At 45.9% G+C, this 18,467-nt stretch overlaps 1 protein-coding gene across 2 annotated transcripts in view; it reads left to right on the top strand.

Annotated features, from left to right (window-relative positions):
* Nucleotides 1-14,772, top strand: part of LRRC14 (leucine rich repeat containing 14) — a 134,041-nt gene extending 119,269 nt beyond the window's left edge. For both annotated transcript variants that reach the window (XM_086966333.1, XM_086966334.1), the window contains exon 4: nucleotides 13,819-14,772. In XM_086966333.1, the coding sequence (XP_086822459.1) occupies nucleotides 13,819-14,389 (571 nt within the window). In that variant the 3' untranslated portion in view covers nucleotides 14,390-14,772. The remainder of the gene's footprint in view (nucleotides 1-13,818) is intronic.
* The last annotated feature ends 3,695 nt before the right edge of the window (nucleotides 14,773-18,467 follow it).

The raw sequence follows: 18,467 nt of genomic DNA, 5'->3' as shown, positions 1-18,467 counted from the left end.
TTTGTTGATCGTGATATGTGGGTTGTTCGGGGGCTGTTGGGGGGGTGGGGGGGTTTGCTTGGGCCAGCTACTGGATTGTGTCTACTATACCGACTGTGCTACTCTGATTTGTTCCCTACCCTGCAATGGCGAATGTTGAGTCCCTAGGGCCGGAGGGTGGCCCCAACTCTCTGACTGCTGTCCTGGAATGTGAGGGGGCTGAATGATTTTCGTAAACTTAGGAAAGTGTTGGCCTATTTGCAGCGGCATAGGGTTGATCTCGCCTTGCTGCAGGAAACCCACCTGCCTCTGACCAGTCCTATATTACAGACCAGGGGTCTTGGGAGTGCTTGTGTTGCTGCAGGGTTCACCACACATGCTAGAGGTGTGCTTACGTGGGCTAATCCCAAATCTCAGTTCATTGCAACAGGTCGCTGTGGACCCGGAGGGTCGGTACGCGGTTGCCCGGTGCGTGGGTAAAGGCCACGATTTGATGGTTGTGAATGTGTACGGCCCCAACTATGATACTCCAGCTTTCTATGCCTCGCTGGCGGACCTCTGTCGACAGTACGAGGGGTCTAAGCTGCTATGGGGGGGAGACTTCAATTTTGTGTTGAACCCGGAGTTGGATAGATCGGCGGGTGCCCCTGGGGCCCCGGCGGCCTCGGCATTACTTATGCAGGCGGAGCTAGTGAAACTCGATCTACTGGATGTGTGGCGCCATAGGCACCCGGGGAAGGGTGGTTTCACTCATTATTCAGCCTATCATAACGTTCACACGAGGATTGATTACTGGTTTGTTTCCCGATCACTCCTCGACTCAGTGAAGGGGTGTGCTGTATTGCCTCGCACGCTATCTGACCACTCGCCACTGCTCTTGCTGCTAGATGCCCCAGCTAGGAGGATACCCCCGTTCACTTGGAGGTTCCCCCCGTATTCCCTTCTAGATGAGGCCTTCAGAGGGGAACTGGCTGAGGACATAGACACGTATTTTTCAACTAATGTGGGGTCGGTGGATAGTGTCCAGGTGCTCTGGGATGCATTTAAGGTGTATATCCGAGGGATGACGATGGCCAAACACTCAGGGGTGCTTAAAGCTATCAGGCAACGGTTGAAACATCTGGAAACACAGTTGTCTGCTCTGGAACGTCAGGCGGGAGGTGATGGGGCTGCGGACATACATGACAGGCTTAAGCCACTTCTGGCGGAATTCCATGAGGAGGCGGACAGGGAGGTAAGGCATATGGGTAAATATGCAACAGCGCGCTCGTATGGGGAGCGGGACCGCCCTGGCTCCCTGCTTGCTAAGCTGATGCGTAACAGCAGGCCGCCTCTAGTGATTGAGGAGTTGTTAACAGCTAATGGTGGCGTGGTGACGGGGGAACAGGATATTTTGTCGGAATTCTATACTTATTACACAGAACTGTACACGTCAAAATCGAGCCACCTAGAGGAAGAGATAGACGACTACTTGAGCTACATTCAGATGCCCTTTTTGGCTGACTGGCAGAGGGAATTTTTGATGGCCCCATTCCAGAGAGAGGAGATTACGGAGGCGCTAGAGGGGATGAGGTCGGGCAGCGCTCCTGGGTCGGACGGCCTCACGGTGGCCTTCTACAAGGCCTTTCAAGATAAGCTGGTGCCCTACCTGATGCTTCTTTTTGACGACATTTGTCAACAGGGTAGCATGTCGAAGTCTATGAGGGAGGCGCTTCTCATCACCATCCCGAAACCGGGCAAACCCCCCAATGAATGTGGCTCATATAGGCCGCTCTCGCTGATTAATGTAGACGCTAAATTGTACGCGAAGGTCTTGGCGACTCGGTTGGCTCTCCTGGTCCCGGGCTTGGTTGCCCCAGAGCAGGCTGGGTTTGTCCCCGCACGGAATTTGACTTATAACATTCGCACGGTGCTGGGCACTATTCAGCATGTCCGGCAGGAAAATAAGGCTGTGGCTATTTTCCTGGATATGGAAAAGGCCTTTGACTCGGTGGAGTGGTCATTTATGCTCAGAGTCCTTCGTAAGTATGGGCTTGGCGAACCCTTCCTTCAGATGCTAGGAGCCCTATACTACAAGCCTACTGCGCGGCTAAAGATAGGGAATTCGGTCACTGCCCCGATTGCGATTAGCAGAGGCACTCGGCAGGGCTGTCCTCTCTCCCCACTTCTGTATGCACTGGTGGCGGAGCCCCTGGCCTGCGCAATAAGAGAGTACCACGGGTTCGAGGGGATCAACTTTCCTTTTTACCAGATTGGCATCTCGACATACGCAGACGACACTTTGTTGTATGTCCGGGACCCGGAGGTGAATCTGTCGGCGGTCTTGCGGGAGGTGGTGCGGTTCGGGGCCCTCTCGGGCCAATTGGAATAAATCTGTGGCGTTGCCTTTGACTCCGGTGACACTCCCGTTCGACTCGGAATACCCGCTGCAGTGGACCACGGACTCCATAGGTTATTTGGGGATCCGTATACACACCGACCCAGAGATCCTGATACGTGAGAACTATGGGGTTGCCTACTCCAAGCTGGTGGATGACGTTGAGGTATGGTGCAGGCTCCCGCTATCCCTAATGGGTAGGATTGCAATCATGAAGATGGTGGTTCTCCCCAGATTCCTCTTTCTCTTTGCTAACATACCAGTCGTACTCTCCAAGGCCTTTTTTCGTCAGCTCACTCAGACACTTATTAGACTTGCGTGGAGGGGCAAACAGCCAAGGGTTCAATGGCAGACACTCCTGCTTCCCAATGAACGCGGGGGTCTGGGGGCTCCCGACCTAGAAAGGTACTACAGGATTGCGCAGGGGGCTCATCTCCACACCTGGATACATGGGGACCCTGGCATCCCGCATGTGAAACTGGAGCGCCTCTTCGCGGACCCCACTCCGCTCCCGGCCACAATATGTTGTCCTGTCGATTGCAGGGTCGACAACTTGGACTCCATTGCCGCCACTAACCACGTGTGGCATGCGCTGGTCCGCTCTCGTGAAAGTGAGCTGTTGTACTCTCCCCTTCTGCGAGTGGAATGGGCGGTGTGGTTAGCCCCGCTAACGGAGAAGGGTGTCCTGAAGGCGTTACGGGACTTGGGTATAGACAAGATGGGGGACCTCTTTTTGAACGGCATAGTGAAGACGTCGCAGCAGGCCCTCCAATCCCAACCTGGGGCGACGCTATTGCACGGCTTCCAATACCATCGGTCCGTAGAGCGTTGCAGGAATTACTGGGCCCGGAATTGGCAGAGCCGCAGGAAGTGCCTGAGCTTACGTACGTCATTAAGAATCCCTCTCCCCGTAAATTGGTGACTACTCTTAAGAAACTAGGAGATAGGCACCGGCAGTGTCCGCCTTCCAAGGCCAGATTGGCCTGGCAGAGTGATCTGCAGTCACCGATCTCGGATGAGATGTGGCTATACTGCTGTACGAACACTAGGAAGATTTCACTCAATAGTAGACACCGCCTGATTCACTTTAAATACCTACAGCGGGTCTATTATACACCGGACAGGTTACATAGATACGGTCTACGGGAGTCAGCGGAGTGTGAGCGTTGCCATTTTCCCACGGCAGATTTCCTGCATATGTCTTGGACTTGCCCTAGTATCCATAAGTTTTGGCGGGAGGTATTTGCGGAACTCAGCTCCATGCTAGGTCTGGAGGTCCTGCCTTGCCCGGCGCTGGCGTTGCTGGGTTTTTCTAAACCGTTGCCTGTGGCGATGCGGCGACTGACTGACATGGCTTTGCTGACGGCCAAGCGCCTGATTGCGTTGTGCTGGATGAGGGGGCCGGTTCCTACTAAGAAGCGCTGGGAGTCGGATTTGCTGTATTGCTGCACACAGTCTGAGGTGTATAATGAACTACTTCCCCCAAAGAGTCGGCCTAAAAACTTCTGGGGGTTATACAGGTAATACCAGTGCGCTAGGGGGGGATAGTGAGTCAGACCCCGATGGGGAGGAGTTGGATGAACTGCAGGAGGGCGGGGTGGCGATGGCGGAGGTTGATATGATGTGTGGTTGACTGTTCCCCTGCTGGGGGTGGTTGACAGGTCCCATTCTGATTTCAACTGAGAAGCAGAGTGTGTGAATCACTGGGATGGCTGGGCTGGGAGGGTGCATTTAGTCATCCGTCTTGCACGCTGCATCATTCTATTTGGCCCTCTGGTCCGCAGCTGTGGGTCCTACGTTCGTCTATGGATGAGGTAGTTAGTGCGGGTGGGTGGGTGGGTGGACACGGGCATAGGTAGACTGGCTAGTTTGTAGGGTGGGTGTTTGTTTGTTTTCTTCTTTCTCGCTGTGGGTTTGTTGCACCTATTTCTTTCCCCCCCTTCTGGGAGAGTTTATCTTCATGATACCGAGACTTTGTTTAGCACCTGCGAACTGACTGTATTACTTTTGCACATCGAACTATGATCATGAGTATCGGCACCTGTATTAAATATCCTATCCTTTTGATATCAGTCGTAAGCTGTTTCCAAGACCCGATTTTATTTGTTCTTTCTTTTCACATGAGTTCGCCGCCAGGCCTCCGGGATGCTGGCGTTACAGCTGTGTATATGATCTATGCTCAGGGATCTGGGTGCTGCCTACTGTTGCCGCCGGCCTCCGGGTTGTAGGCGATGAGTGCTGTGTGCAAACTTCGAAGGTGTAATAAAGTATAAATTTAACAAAAAAAAAATAGCCACACTTGACATCATTATCTACATAAACTGTGCAATGACTGTAAGTTATCTGAGTGGGTTAGGATAGCTGCTGCAGAGATATGTTCGGGAATGAGTGGCTTGAATCCTTAATCGTGGAAGCTTCAAAACATCTATGCAGGTGAGACAGGTACTCTTTTCAAATAGCACATGTATTTATCATGCATAGTTCATTAAAACCATTACATGTCCATTAAAACACATCAGAAGTCTGTACCATATTAAATACAATCCAATTGAGCTGAACCTAACTGGCAAATAAAATGATGTTGTATCAGCTAGACAGAATGATAAAAATCAATCAAAATGTAAGAATAATAAAATCGATCAAAATGTTAGGATCATGATAATCCAATATCACGCTTAGAATTGTTTGAATCCGCAAGTAAGGTGAGGCCATTTCCTGGGTTTCTCAAGTTCAAGCTGGGCCATCCGAACCGCTCTTCAAGAACACATACAAAAGCCAAGTTCTTCAAAAGCAGTTTATTTTAACCCAATGCATTTCGGGCCTGTAATGGCCCTTCGTCAGGGGTAACTGAAATTAATAATTATACATGTGTTAAAATTCCATCTTTGTATACATGATCTTTCTATATATGTTGCAAATCACTGCACATTTATAACATTCTTCAATCCAAAGATACGAACAGTATTTAAATGAATAGCCTCTTAATATCAGTGATAGGTTCAGTTTTTTTACTTCACATTATTTGGTGTGACTATAGTGCTCCGTTAATGAAACTGCTGTGGCCACCTTCAATAAAACCCACTCATTCAACCCCTCTTCCTTCCCAATCATATGTACATATCTTACCTGTCAAACCCTTCTCCGCCAGCTGGGTTTCTGAATTTTGATGTTGGTGGTTATCCTTTGTGGGCAAAACTGGCAATTTTTGTATAGGGGCCATATCTGGGACTGTGGATATACCAGTATCGCTTTGTGTAGCTTCTATTATAGTAGGCTGCTAAATGTATAATTTTAGGTGATCTAATTTTTCCTAAACAGTTACCTCAAGTAGACAGATCCCAGATGTTATGACCCCATTTCCTTTTTGTAAGATTCCGCTAAAATTGTCAATCTATTATGTACATTCTTAAAAGAGCAGTCTGTTACTTTTGAGGTCTTCAACAATTTCTGCGAATTCTCTTTAGCATTAGTATAATTTCAGCATTATTTTCCTTCCTCTTTTTTTAAAACTCTTGGAAGTGTATCTGCCGGCTGACAGATTTTTTTGCTGGTGGTGGTGACAACACCGCGGGTGGCATCCTCACTAATCGTCAGAGGCGCTAATAAAAACAGTGTTGCAGTTTTTTTGGCAGCTAGAGGTTTCACTGGCTCTGTTACAGTGTCTTTCTCAATCACCTTATCCATAGCGTTATGCAAGGCAGTCTTTGTAATGGCCAGTCTTTCTTCCGCATTAGTGATTTCACTATTCAATATACCCATGGCATTCGTTAGATAATTGGTAATCGATGGAGAAAGTTGGTTTTTGGGCCCCTTCTCCAATGGCTGTGATAATTTACGTTTACCCATCGCTTAGGGACTTCTTACCTACTAATTACTAAGTAAGATGATAGCTGAGCAGGTGGAGATAAAAAACAGGGGTTTTGCGCAGTCCTATCTTGTCCTCTATCGTTTTCCGTTTCTTTTTGGAGGTTCCCCTTAAATCGCCCGCTCCAGAGTCCGTAATTGTGCTCTATCAAAGAGGCAGGGCTAAAGAGGGTGAGCCCAGCCCAGCCTCATCCAGCCGCGAATGGGCGCAGACAGACCTGCCCTCTGCGCGGGCTATGCCCAAGGGCGTTCCGGGCTCGCCAGTGCTCGTCCCATGCTGCGTGAGACGGCCGCAGTACTTGTTGGAGGGACTCCCCTTCTTCTCCCTCAGAAAGTGGAGCAGGCTGGGGGACCGAGTCCCACCCCAGCAGGCAGCAGAGCCTGGAATTCACGGTCAGCGCATCCCCCAGAAACAAGTCATTTATATAGCGGACCCATAAAATAATCTTGTCCGCTGTGGCCATGTTTTCTCTTTCCATACAGTCTCATCTGCCCATTGGCCCATGGTAAGATTTGCATAGGTCAGTCCGAATGACGCCCCCGTGGCCATGCCTTGCTCCTGAAGGAAGATGATGTTGTTGATTAGAAAATACATTATGCTCCAAACAAAATTTCATTTCCATGATCATTGTGGTGGGTACTCAAAATAACTTTCATATTCCTCAAAATTATTTGCAGGCTTTCAGTCCATCTTCATGTTGTATCGATGTATATAAGGATACTGCATCAACTGTGGCCATCCAATAATGCGATTTGCATTGTATGCCATCTACCGTATTTAAAAAATCTTGAAAATCCCTTGGGTACAATGGCAAGGTAGTTACATATGGAAAAAAGGTTAGTGAAACGTGAAGTGTTTTCTAGGAAAGCTCCAATGGAGCTTATAGTAGGTCTTCCTGGAGGATTATTGGCCTTTGCCTGCGTGTTTATTTGAAAGAGAGCACACAGTAGGTCAGAGGCTGGCGCATAGCTCCGCCCCTGGCCTATTGGTGTCTATTACGCGCATTTCTGGCATATGGTTTGAATTATCGTGCCCATACACGGGCGCGATAATTGAAAGCATATGTCGCTCGCACGCTCCACTCGCGGCTTTGTTTTCCCAAAAGTGACCGCGTTCAGTTTCGCAATCACCTTTGCCGCGTTCACTTCCCCCCCGCCCCCCCCCCCTCCTGTTTTTTAAGCTGTGCTTTTAGTTTCATGGTGTCCGTGCGCCTTTCTTGACATGTGGCTAACCAAATTTTCTTCAACTGTTCTAAGAAACAGTTGCATTCGAGCCCCCGACCAGTTCAACCAACAAACTTCCATCTCTCTCCCATTATCTGCAGGACATTGTTCCACTCACCAATTCACCCAGAGCCGCCCGTGTCAACTAGGTTTCCCGGTGAGGGGTTCCCATTTCAAGCCATCAATGCTGCACGGTAGGTCAAATGGACAGCCGTTGCAACGCATACACACACACACCTTTGCATTTCAATTCATCAATGCTACATGGTAGGTAAAATGGAGGCAGGTGAAGCACGCAGACAGCCCGGTGCAGTGTATACACACAGCCTTGCGTTTGCTGCAAGGTAGGTAAAGTGAAGGCAGGTGAAGCACGTAGACAGCCCAGTGCAGCGTATGCACACAGCCTTGCATGTGCTGCATGGTAGGTAAAAGGGAGGCAGGTAAAGCACGCAGACAGCCCTGTGCAACGTATGCACACAGCCTTGCATGTGCTGCACGGTAGGTAAAATGGAGGCAGGTGAAGCTCGCAGTGTAAAGCGTATACATAGATTTGTGTTACCAAACCGTCAGTGCTGCATGGCAGCTACAATGGAGATAGCTGAGAAGCGCAGAAAGCCCGGTCCTGTGCATGCACATATCTTTGGATTTCAAGCCATCAGTGCTGCACAGTAGACAAAATGGAGTCCGGTGAGACCCGCAGGTGCAGCATATGGTTTGAATTATCGTGCCCATACACGGCACGGCATATTGTGTTATTAAGTTGTCGGTGCTGCACGGCACGTAAAATGGAATGAGGTAAGAAGTGTAGACAGTTCAGTGCAGCTCATGCAGGTATCCTTCCATTCCAATCCATCAAAGCTGCACTACAAGTAATATGGAGACCGGGGAGGCATGCAGGCAGCATGGTGCACGCGTGGTCCTTGCCTTGTGTTTCAGGCTGTCAATGCTGCACGTCTTGTTAGGCCACGCTGCTCCAACTACTCAAAGTGGATTAGTAGCTGCTCCCACATGCATTAAAAGCAATATGAACCACAATTCCCACACCTGCCTACTCTGCTACTTACTACACGTGGGCTCAGCATTGATAATGCATTGTCCAATTCTTGGAAGCCCCTATGAATGGGGTCTTTTTTTAAACCCACCAGAGGCACTTTCGATGAAATGTTTCCAGCATACATACAGGCTGTCCCACAGGCTGAAGCAGCAGGGCGACGTCTATAAATACCAAGATTGTAAGAACTGGAACAAAGACCTTTAACAAAACACTTACTGTTTCGGCACAGCACGTAGCTAGGGCTTCGTCAGGGAAAGGCAAGCAGGACATTTACTCAGTCTTATCGATTTCACAAAGTACTCACATGGCTGCCCACTTTGCATGTGAAACATAAATATTACCTACTTCTTGAACCAAGCTATTCGGAATGAGAGGAAGTTTCATGGCGGCAACAGGTAGTTTGAAAATGCAGCCATGCATAGTGTGTACTTCACACGTCCTGAGAAGACTGCGCTATGGGGTTTCCATGAATACTGAATGCGCTGCTTTTCTGTTACCTTCCACACGAGGCTAATTCCGATATTAATCTGTTAGGAGTGTTGCTGCACACTACTCACACCCCCAGAGCCCCACACCTCTCCCACACGTATGCCAGGCTTGGGTCGGTGCTGCAGCAGTGCCCTGTGCCCATGGCAGCAGCGTGAAGCTTCCTTCAAAACGAGTCTGAAAAGCTCCTCTTCAGCCGTGCAGTAGGTGGTGTCATGGCAGCCGTGCTAAGCCCGACAGCCCCAGCACCCTGCGAATGGCTGAGAACCGCTTCAACAGTACAGCAGACAGCCCTTGTTTGTAATTGTTTGCGAGTATCTGTTATTTCTCAGTTAAAGGTATATTTTACTCTGTGATGCCCGTATCAACATACTTGATATCATCAAGCTGCCATGCAGTCCCCACCATCAGCAACACCACCTCTTTTCTGAGTTCTCGTGAGATCTGTATCACAGTGAATATTCGGATCCTACCCGTAGTCTGTAATAATTGAAATTGACTTAGTAACATAAGGGTCACGGACTCGCAGATATTTCCTGGTTGCTTTTAGCCAATGTTATTTTAGATTGAGGTCAGCCCAGCTGCTTCCTAGTGCAAACATCTTTGCCCAAAAATATCTCAAAACAAGCAATGACAAAGTAAAAAGGCTGGAAGCCAACATCAGACATACTGCTGTTGCAAATGCATGTTCTGTTCTGTAATGCACCATTATTAGCATGCGCAGTGTGCCGGTTTGGACAACACCGTCATCATGCCAGAATCCAGCTGCATGGATATTTGATCTACCACTGTCAACAAATAAACCTGCTCTAATATGTAAAAATCCTATTGCAATGCATGCACAATTTACTGCATGCTACCTAATTAGACCTGCACAGCCCCTCCACACCTCACCTCCAATGGGCAAATGAGTTCCACAGTGGCTCCGTGGGCCACATCCTCTGACACCAGACAGTAGCCATCATTCCAAACTCTAGTTTTTTATTTTTAAAGCACGCATTTGTAATGTAATAGGTCTCACATTTGCGAGAGTTTAAGTTATTGGCATTGTAAATGACAATGCCTTTTAGTATCTGTTTTTAAAACAACACCTAAATAAAAGGCATTGTCATTTACAATGCCAATAGCTCAAACTCTAGTAAATGTGAGACCTATTGCATTGAAAATGCTTGTTAACCTATATCTTTATAAGGTTTAGAAGACTATATATAAATATATATGGAAGTCGACACGCATTTGAATACCATAAATATGCTGTTTCTTATATTGCCAAAGGCTATTTAAAAGAGCATTTCATGATGCGTGCGCCACTGCAGATTAAAAATAGAAATGATTGAAGGACGCTAGACACTGCCATTGTAAACGTCCATATCTTACTCGTCTTCGTGCCACGTCTTTCTTGCTGCGAGTGTCAGTAGTACAGTCACACTAAACGGACACACTTTATAATGAAATCAACAGCTTTCCCTCCTAGAAGTGTGTAGTATCCTGCTCTTGTTAATGTCATGCCCTTTACACCTCCTGCTCAGCCAGTGTCTGTGCTGTGTGCTCAATAGAATGTTGGAGTCTTGATGTGCTTCGAAATGTTGGGACGCAGAGAGGTGAAGTGACAGTTGAGCATGGGCTGAGCTGCAGGCAGGCTGTTCCTGGTGGGACTCCCCTTCACAGCTCAACTACCAGTTGTCTGGAACTATTCAACATGTTACCTGCTTGAATTAATCATCTTTAATTGCACTTCTACCTGCGTGGACCTCCTCACTACAGAGTGTAATTAATTGAACCTGTTCATGATGGTAACAGCTTGCACAAGGCTTAAGGCTAACAATGGCTGGTACGGACCATCTCTTCCAACATTCCAATATCTGTTTTTCCTGTTTTAAGTTGGAAGATTCTGCCCTCAGTGGGTCGAATGTTGTAATAGTCTTTTAGCCCTATTGCCTCGGGCTATATTGGTTCTTGAAGGCCCTCCCCCTCGTCATAGTCCCGAGCTGCAGTAGTATTACTGGCAATGCTGCGGCGTTAGCATGTCACTCTGTGTGTTGTTTTTGGTAGGAATAGGGGCAGGGGTATTGCTAGAGACCTGGAAGGATTTTTATTTTTTATTTTTTTTCTTAGGGGTGGTGTTTGTAACTCGATACCTGGTATGAGCATTTATCAGGATTTTGGCTCCAATTTTAAAGACTGAAAAATAGGACTCAATTTGGTGCATTGTGGGCAGGAAGACCGGGATTGGGGTTGTTTGGAGGTGTGGGTGACCGATATTTGTTGGATATCGGTTTAGGCAGATCTTAGGTACCTCCCCCTCCGCCTGGGACGACTCTTGGTGGCCAGAGGCCCTTGGAAAAGCACCCATCCCGACGGACCACGCACGGAACCTGGGCGTCATTCTGGACTCCTCACTTTCGATGACCAGACAAGTCAAGGCCGTTTCATCATCTTGCTTCAACATTCTTCGCATGCTCAAAAAAACATTTCGCTGGATCCCCACCGAAACTAGAAAAACGGTCACCCACGCACTGGTTACAAGCCGCCTGGACTGCGGAAACACCCTATACGCCGGTACCACCGCACAACTTCAGAAAAAACTCCAACGCATCCAGAACGCATCAGCCAGACTCATACTAGACATCCCGCGTAAAGACCACATTTCTGGTCACCTGAAAAACCTCCACTGGCTCCCCGTCAATAAGAGGATAACATTCCGCCTCCTAACCCACGCACACAAAGCACTTTACGAACTTGGACCCGAATGCCTCAACACACGACTTTCCTTCTACACCCCCTCCTGCCAGCTACGCTCCAACCAAGCCCTTGCTGCTGTACCTCGCATCAACAAAACCACCATGGGAGGAAGATCCTTCTCCTACCTGGCGGCTAAAACCTGGAACTCACTTCCCATTCACCTTCGCCTCACTCAGAACCACCTAGCATTCAGAAAGCAACTTAAAACCTGGATATTCGACAAGTAATTCCCCACCCTTCTTCAAGCGCCTTGAGACCCTCTGGGTATGTAGCGCGCTATATAAATTAATTGAATTGAATTAATTGAATTAAGCGTATAGTTTTGTTTGGTGGGTCGAGTGGTTTCATGACGCCAAACATACATGCCTGGATTCCAGGTATGACCTTATTTGGAGAGTATCTGATCACCTGGTCTCTGGAAAAGTGTTACATCGGAATAGTTGGACGAGAATCAGGTTTCGGTGTTTGGGGATGGGACGCATGAAGACAGGAATAGTTGTTTTGAGGACCCCTCTGGATGCGGTGGTAGAAGGTGGCTTGACATGGGTTATTTGTGAAGGTTTGTTGGGATTCTTTAAGCCAGGTTTGGTGGAAAATGAACAGGAAGTCCTCTCTGGGGGTTGTTTTTGCCAGTATGAGGTTTAGTGTGCCAGGGATGAGGTAGGTGGGGTGACTGGATCCCAGGAATAGCTTTTTAAGAGCGATGGGGCAGAGTGGCTGTTTGACAGGTTTTTAATTTTTCCGGAATGTCATGTGGGTTACAGGAAGCCAGGTTTATGTATTCCACAGGGTGACTGGGGGCAGGAAGCCAGTTACCTGGGGCCGAGTGGACAGATTAGGTGTCAGGATGATGAGGTGGATGTGCAATTCTCAAAGCATAGGCATTTTGGAGGAGTATAGATAGAGTTGCATAATGCCACATATGAACCTGGAGGGGGTCCATGCACGTGGCCGGTCCTCAGAATGCAAACAATGAATTCTTTTGGAAGAGGTATGGCCTACAGGTAATCAATATTTGCTAACCGTGGTAGGAATCCCAGATTTCTGTGTTTGCAGGGACTGGAAAGCGGGATGGTGGGCATGTGCCTTTTTTGAGGGTGGCTGGATTGGGGATGGTAAGAAAAACAGGTTTGAATGTTTCTGGGGTGGCATTTGAAACCAAGGATTGGATCGATGGTTCGTGAGCGGACCCGTGATGTGCGCTTCTGTTAAAAAAAAAAATGAGGGGTGCACAGTGACTCATTTTCATGTTTGGGGTAGTAACCAGAGCGTTTGTTTGGGAAGAAGACTTGCTTTGATTCAATTAAACCATGTGCACTAAATTTCCCAATATTAATGTATTCAAAAAAGTAGTCCCAGGTGCGAGTGTGAGTAAATGACATGGGCAAATGCTAATTGGCGGAACAAAAAGTACTACTGATGCTAGAAAATTTGACATTCTACGGTGTGGTTTCAAAAAAGACCTTATTTATTTTTCAGGGTTAAATATGCTGTAGTTGATGATATTTAATTGCTTCCTTTCTGGCATGGCATTAAAATAATGAGGCATTTTCATTATAACTGGACTTAAAGCTGTAGCTCTGTGATAGGCACTGTTAAATACATTGTTCGAGATAGTTCATCTCTTGCTGTTTGTTGAAATATATTTTCTGCACTCTTTTGTCTGACGAGAGACCGTTCTTAATTGATAGTTTGGACATCACTATGCTATGGCCATCACTTTGGCCTATGAAACACTGGTAGCATCTGTGTGCAGGTCTTCAATCAGGATCCACCCATATGACCAGGCCTCATTACAGAGGTGTAAGCCAGCTGCAGTAGTTTAAAGTCAGAACGGTGGCAGACATACAGGTTTACTTTTGATCTGTGGGTCACCTACCACATTTTATTTTGTAACAGACTCCAGTCCTACTCTCGCGTCATGTCTTATCATATTTGATAGGAAGAAAGCAGGTACGAAAGTTTTTTGTGTACACCCTGTAACTGAGCCTTTGTTAGTCAGAATTGATTAGGTTTGCGAAAAATAGCGATTATGATCACTTAATTTGTTTTCATACTAAATATTTACGGATAATACTTTTTTTTTTTCCAGCGGCTTGCGTAATCCATTGGAGAGCTTGGAGCTGGCGTTTTGCTATCTTCTCCCTTCTGACATGAGTTACCTCTCCGAGAGCGTCCATGTCTCATCACTGAAGAAGCTGGACCTCAGTGGCAACAACCTGTCCGACTTACTCCAGCATCCTTTCCAGAGGCTATTAAGTCAGGCTTCTTCCACCCTGCTCTACCTGGACATCATGGAATGCAAGCTCACTGACCAGCACCTAGGGGCCATAATGCCATCACTGTGTCTCTGCAAAAAGCTGCGCTATCTGGGCATCTACTGGAACCCAGTCTCCTGCCAGGGGCTGAAGACCTTGCTTCTGCGTACCATACCTCTGCTAGACCTTCAGCTTGTGATCTATCCATACCCAGTGGATTGTTACGATGACAGTCTGCCCAGGCACCCATCGTTGACCCACTACCGCCATGGTATCTTCAGCCACGAAAAACTAGCCGAGCTCGCCAGGGAACTCCATCTGATGCTGGCCGAGGCACAGAGGACAGACATGATCTGGACCAGTGAATTGTACAAGGAAAATGAACTGGAGTATTTGAACCTGTAGATGTGACTTGTGGCAATGCCAAGGTGTGGCCATCTATTTCTTGATCCTGTGACTATAGGGACCTATCTTGTATAAACCGCCCCAAAAATGAAACTTTAGCCATTTTTATTTAGCTCTTATGTCTTTCATATTTGTGCAATAAAACATTCAACTAGTAGGAATTTAATTTACCAACCTCATTGATGGGAGTAATGGCCTTTCTCTTTATTACATATAGGATGCTATTTCTGATTCAATGGGCCCCTGCTGAAAATGACCTTTAAAGTTAGGAATGTGGCAGACTTGGCGTAACTTACTGACTGAAAAAGAGAAAAAAGGGGAAAAGTTAAGAAAAGGTACTTGTGGTTATGGCTCAGCTGGAAAATAAATTTGATCACGAATAACTAAAGTTCAGTCTCATGAATCTGCACAAAATGTCCATAAGAGTTTAAAAAAATATATTTTTATTGGTATTTTTTTACAATACAACAATAAAAAAAAGAACAATAAACCTTGTGACACATAACGAATATGACCAGCTGAAAAAAGTTGCTCACTTTTGTGTAAACTGGTCAAAGCGGCACAAGTTATTGGGGATGATGGTAGACAAAACTAGGTTACCGTAAACATTTTCAGAGATCATTTTAGTGCAGTGGAAAGGGTACTGGGCAGATTATTAACCAACTTGGCAGAAACAAGGTCTTGGTACAACCTGGAATCCCTTTGTGATTCCACCTTTTCCCAAGCCCTAGTTCCTTGCCTTGTCTACACCATAAACAGGGGTACTTTTAACTGCAGTTTTAAAGACCTACTTTTTAAAAACATGAAGTCTCTATAAACTGAAATGTTGTCTTTCTATAAACCTTATTTTTAAAATTGAATCTTTTTTTTTTTTTTTAATCCCATGACATCGCTCTCGCACGTTGTTCGTCATTTGTCTTTTACACTTTCAGGAGAAGCCAGTCAGGGGTTCATTTTCCTTCGCTTCTCTCTCGCTTTTGTTTTTTTAGTCCCTCCTTAATTTCTAGCTTAAAGTGTCTGCTTCGTTGGCGTGATGTAATCGGGACCTGTTGCACTTTACCGGTCTAGGATCTGAGGGAAAAATATTTGTAAACAATGGGACATGTGCATATAGTGGACATTCCACATGCGCATACAGCAGGCACACTAGAGGATTGCCAAAGGGTAGCCCGTCTGTCCCCATTCTCAGCTTGACCACGTCGAGCGCTCAACACTATGTCTGTTTTTTGCCTGAAAAAGCACCTCAAATTACTTACAGCAGTGTACTGCTCCTACACTATGCTCACGTAGGTAAGATATATGGAGTATGCTCCTGGCAGGGCTGTGAAAGTTTGACATATTTTAAGTATTATTCCTGTGGCTTTGAAATTAACACTGCACAGAACTTAAACTCTTCTAACCTCAATGTCAACACCATTGGCAATTATAAATATAATTAATATTAGAAGGGAAAGCAGATAGTAGAGCAAACAAAAGCTTTTCTGATTAATGTTCGGTCTCTGGTTAAAAATCAAATTGAATTAATTGTCTTTTTTTTAAAGCTAACTCGGCTAACCTATTGTTTTTTATTAAAACGTGTTTATCTTAGACAATCGGTCCTGACATTAAGGAGGCTATAACTCCACTGTATAAGATTATCAGGCAAGACAAGGAAGGGAAATATGGAGGCAAAGTAGCCATTGTTTTTAAAGCCTAGGAATGCTTCACCTCCAATAAAGACATCCTTTTTCTGGAAGTTGGACTTTTACCAATAAAATAAACCCTAACGCCAGCCTCTTGGGGGCTGTAACTTCTTGACTCCCTGGGCCCGGTTCAAACTTTAACTCAGTCGTTGGGGGATTAGTTGAACACGTGAAAGTGCGATCTGCCAACTTTGTTGTTGGGCAGCCTGAAATATCAGATTGAAAATGTTGAGCATGTAGATACCATCAAGCTTACAGAGTACCTCGTAGGCCTTAACTGTTGAAGGCTATCATATGTTAAGTTGGACATACACTAGACCCTATCTTCACTAATCTCTTCAGGATTAAGGTTGAAGCACTGATTCCTCTCGCATGGTCAGACCATGCAGCAACACTCTTCACAATGGAACATTTAGCTGGCCCAAAATTCCGACTCCGCATTAAAGAGAGTTGGAAAATCCAGCACCTGGAGAAACAATAATCAATATTTTGGATGGGCTCTAGAACTACTCGATTTGCATAGGTCGGCTGACATAGAAAACAAAGTAGAAGAATTTGATGAATGGATCTATGGCGCAAACAAGTTGCAGTATAGAAGAGCCATACCAAATGATATAATTAAGATTAGTAAAGCTAAAGCAGAATACATTGGCCATGCTATTACTAAGTCTAAAAACCCTACTAGGGAGTGTTTTTTGTTATAGTAGACAATCTCACCAATCCGGAGATGGAAAACACGATGTTCCTAATCTCAATGCAATGACCTCTTTATCTCCCAATCGCAATCCAATGACCTTGCAACATTCTATAGGGAAAAAATCTGAAATCTGTGTCTCTTTCCCTTAAAACGCTGGGACTAATCGAAATATTGATATCCTAAGAAGAGAGATTTGTAAACTGTCGCCCTCAGAAGATGTTACCTGTTAGATGGGAAAAGCCTTTACTCAAAACAGCCAACTCCAGATCCTAAGATGATGTGTAACTACTGACCTATTTTCCTGCTTCCGCTATTAGCTGGGGACCTGAAAAAGTTGGTTAATAGTCAAGTCATTGACAATTTGGAATCCGACCCCCCTCACTGGACCCAGTCGTATTTTAGAGTCCACTTTAGTGCTGGTTCCACCTCAGTGGCTGTGTGTGGCAAGATCAGAAAGATCATACATAGGGCTCCCGGTTTATGGTATTTTTTTTTAACATTTCCATCTGTATTTATCCATATTTCTTTTTTGGTCATTCAATCTGTATTTATCCAGGTTTATTTTTTTTTGCAAGCAAAAGAAGACGCTGCAGCTAGTATTTTTCAACATTTATTTAAATAGGCACTGCACACTTGTTCTCAGTTGTTATAGGTGTAGATATATTTACATATACATCAAATAAAGTAAACCCAATATATTTTTCTGAAAACTTTGCCAAAATAATTTAAAGAGAACATAGCCTGAACAGACCTTGAATAACGTGCATGAGGAAACCTTTACTGTGGAGCTGTATACCCTTAAGACCTTTAAATCCTTATCTTGTCACATTTGATGTGCCTTGAATGATAGAGATCAAATGTCAAGCTGTGTCTTTGAGGGAGCAACCCATTCTTTTTTCTCATTGCAGAACAACTTCCCTGGTACTAATTAGACCTACATAGGAATTATTTTGACAGATTTTTCTCCCATTTTTTTTTTAAAACCGAGGAGATAATTTTCCAGCATAAACTATGATAAATATCTATTTACAACTTGCTAAAACGCTAGGTGAGTGTTCATATTTTTGAGGGTAGGAGGGTGCGAAATGCTTTGTTTCAGCATCAAAAAAATTCTTCCCCCACCGCAAACACAAAGTACCATGGAACTAGGCCCAGAGGTATTGGAGAGCCTTACCCAAGCTCCAGTTCAATTTAGCCTGTTCATATACATTGTTTACAGGAATGTGGAAATTAAGTGATATGTCCAGAATCACATGATTGTTTTCCAATGCAGCAACCACGATTACCCACTGAAAGCATTTAACTTGATTAACTGGCCAAAAGTATTTCACCCAGCAACAATGGAGCGCGAAATTGGGTACACAAAGCAATGCACTCCCCGTCACCCACTCTCTTCTCCCACCCCCCCCCCCCCACATTTCCCCTCCCCCCCCACCACCTTCTCCTCTGGAGTAAACCTGAAGGGACGGGGCAACTGAAAGCACAGACCCAAGTAAAGCAATGCACATGCCATAGGGGAGGGCACCCGGAGACAGGAGCAACAGTCTTCAAAACTGCCTGAGCTCACCTTAATAAAGGTAAGCACTCTTAGACAATGAGGCGCTTCATAAACCCAGAAGTGATACTGGGAGAGCATGCTGGATAGAGATGACTACCCCAGGCTCCCCCCAGGGGTCCTGATGAACGACCTGTGAAGGGA

Source organism: Lissotriton vulgaris, chromosome 4_1 (genome assembly GCF_964263255.1).
Source record: "Lissotriton vulgaris chromosome 4_1, aLisVul1.2, whole genome shotgun sequence".
Taxonomy (NCBI): Eukaryota; Metazoa; Chordata; class Amphibia; order Caudata; family Salamandridae; genus Lissotriton; species Lissotriton vulgaris.
Note: the sequence above shows the minus strand (reverse complement) of the source record. Positions and strands in the feature narration are given on the sequence as shown.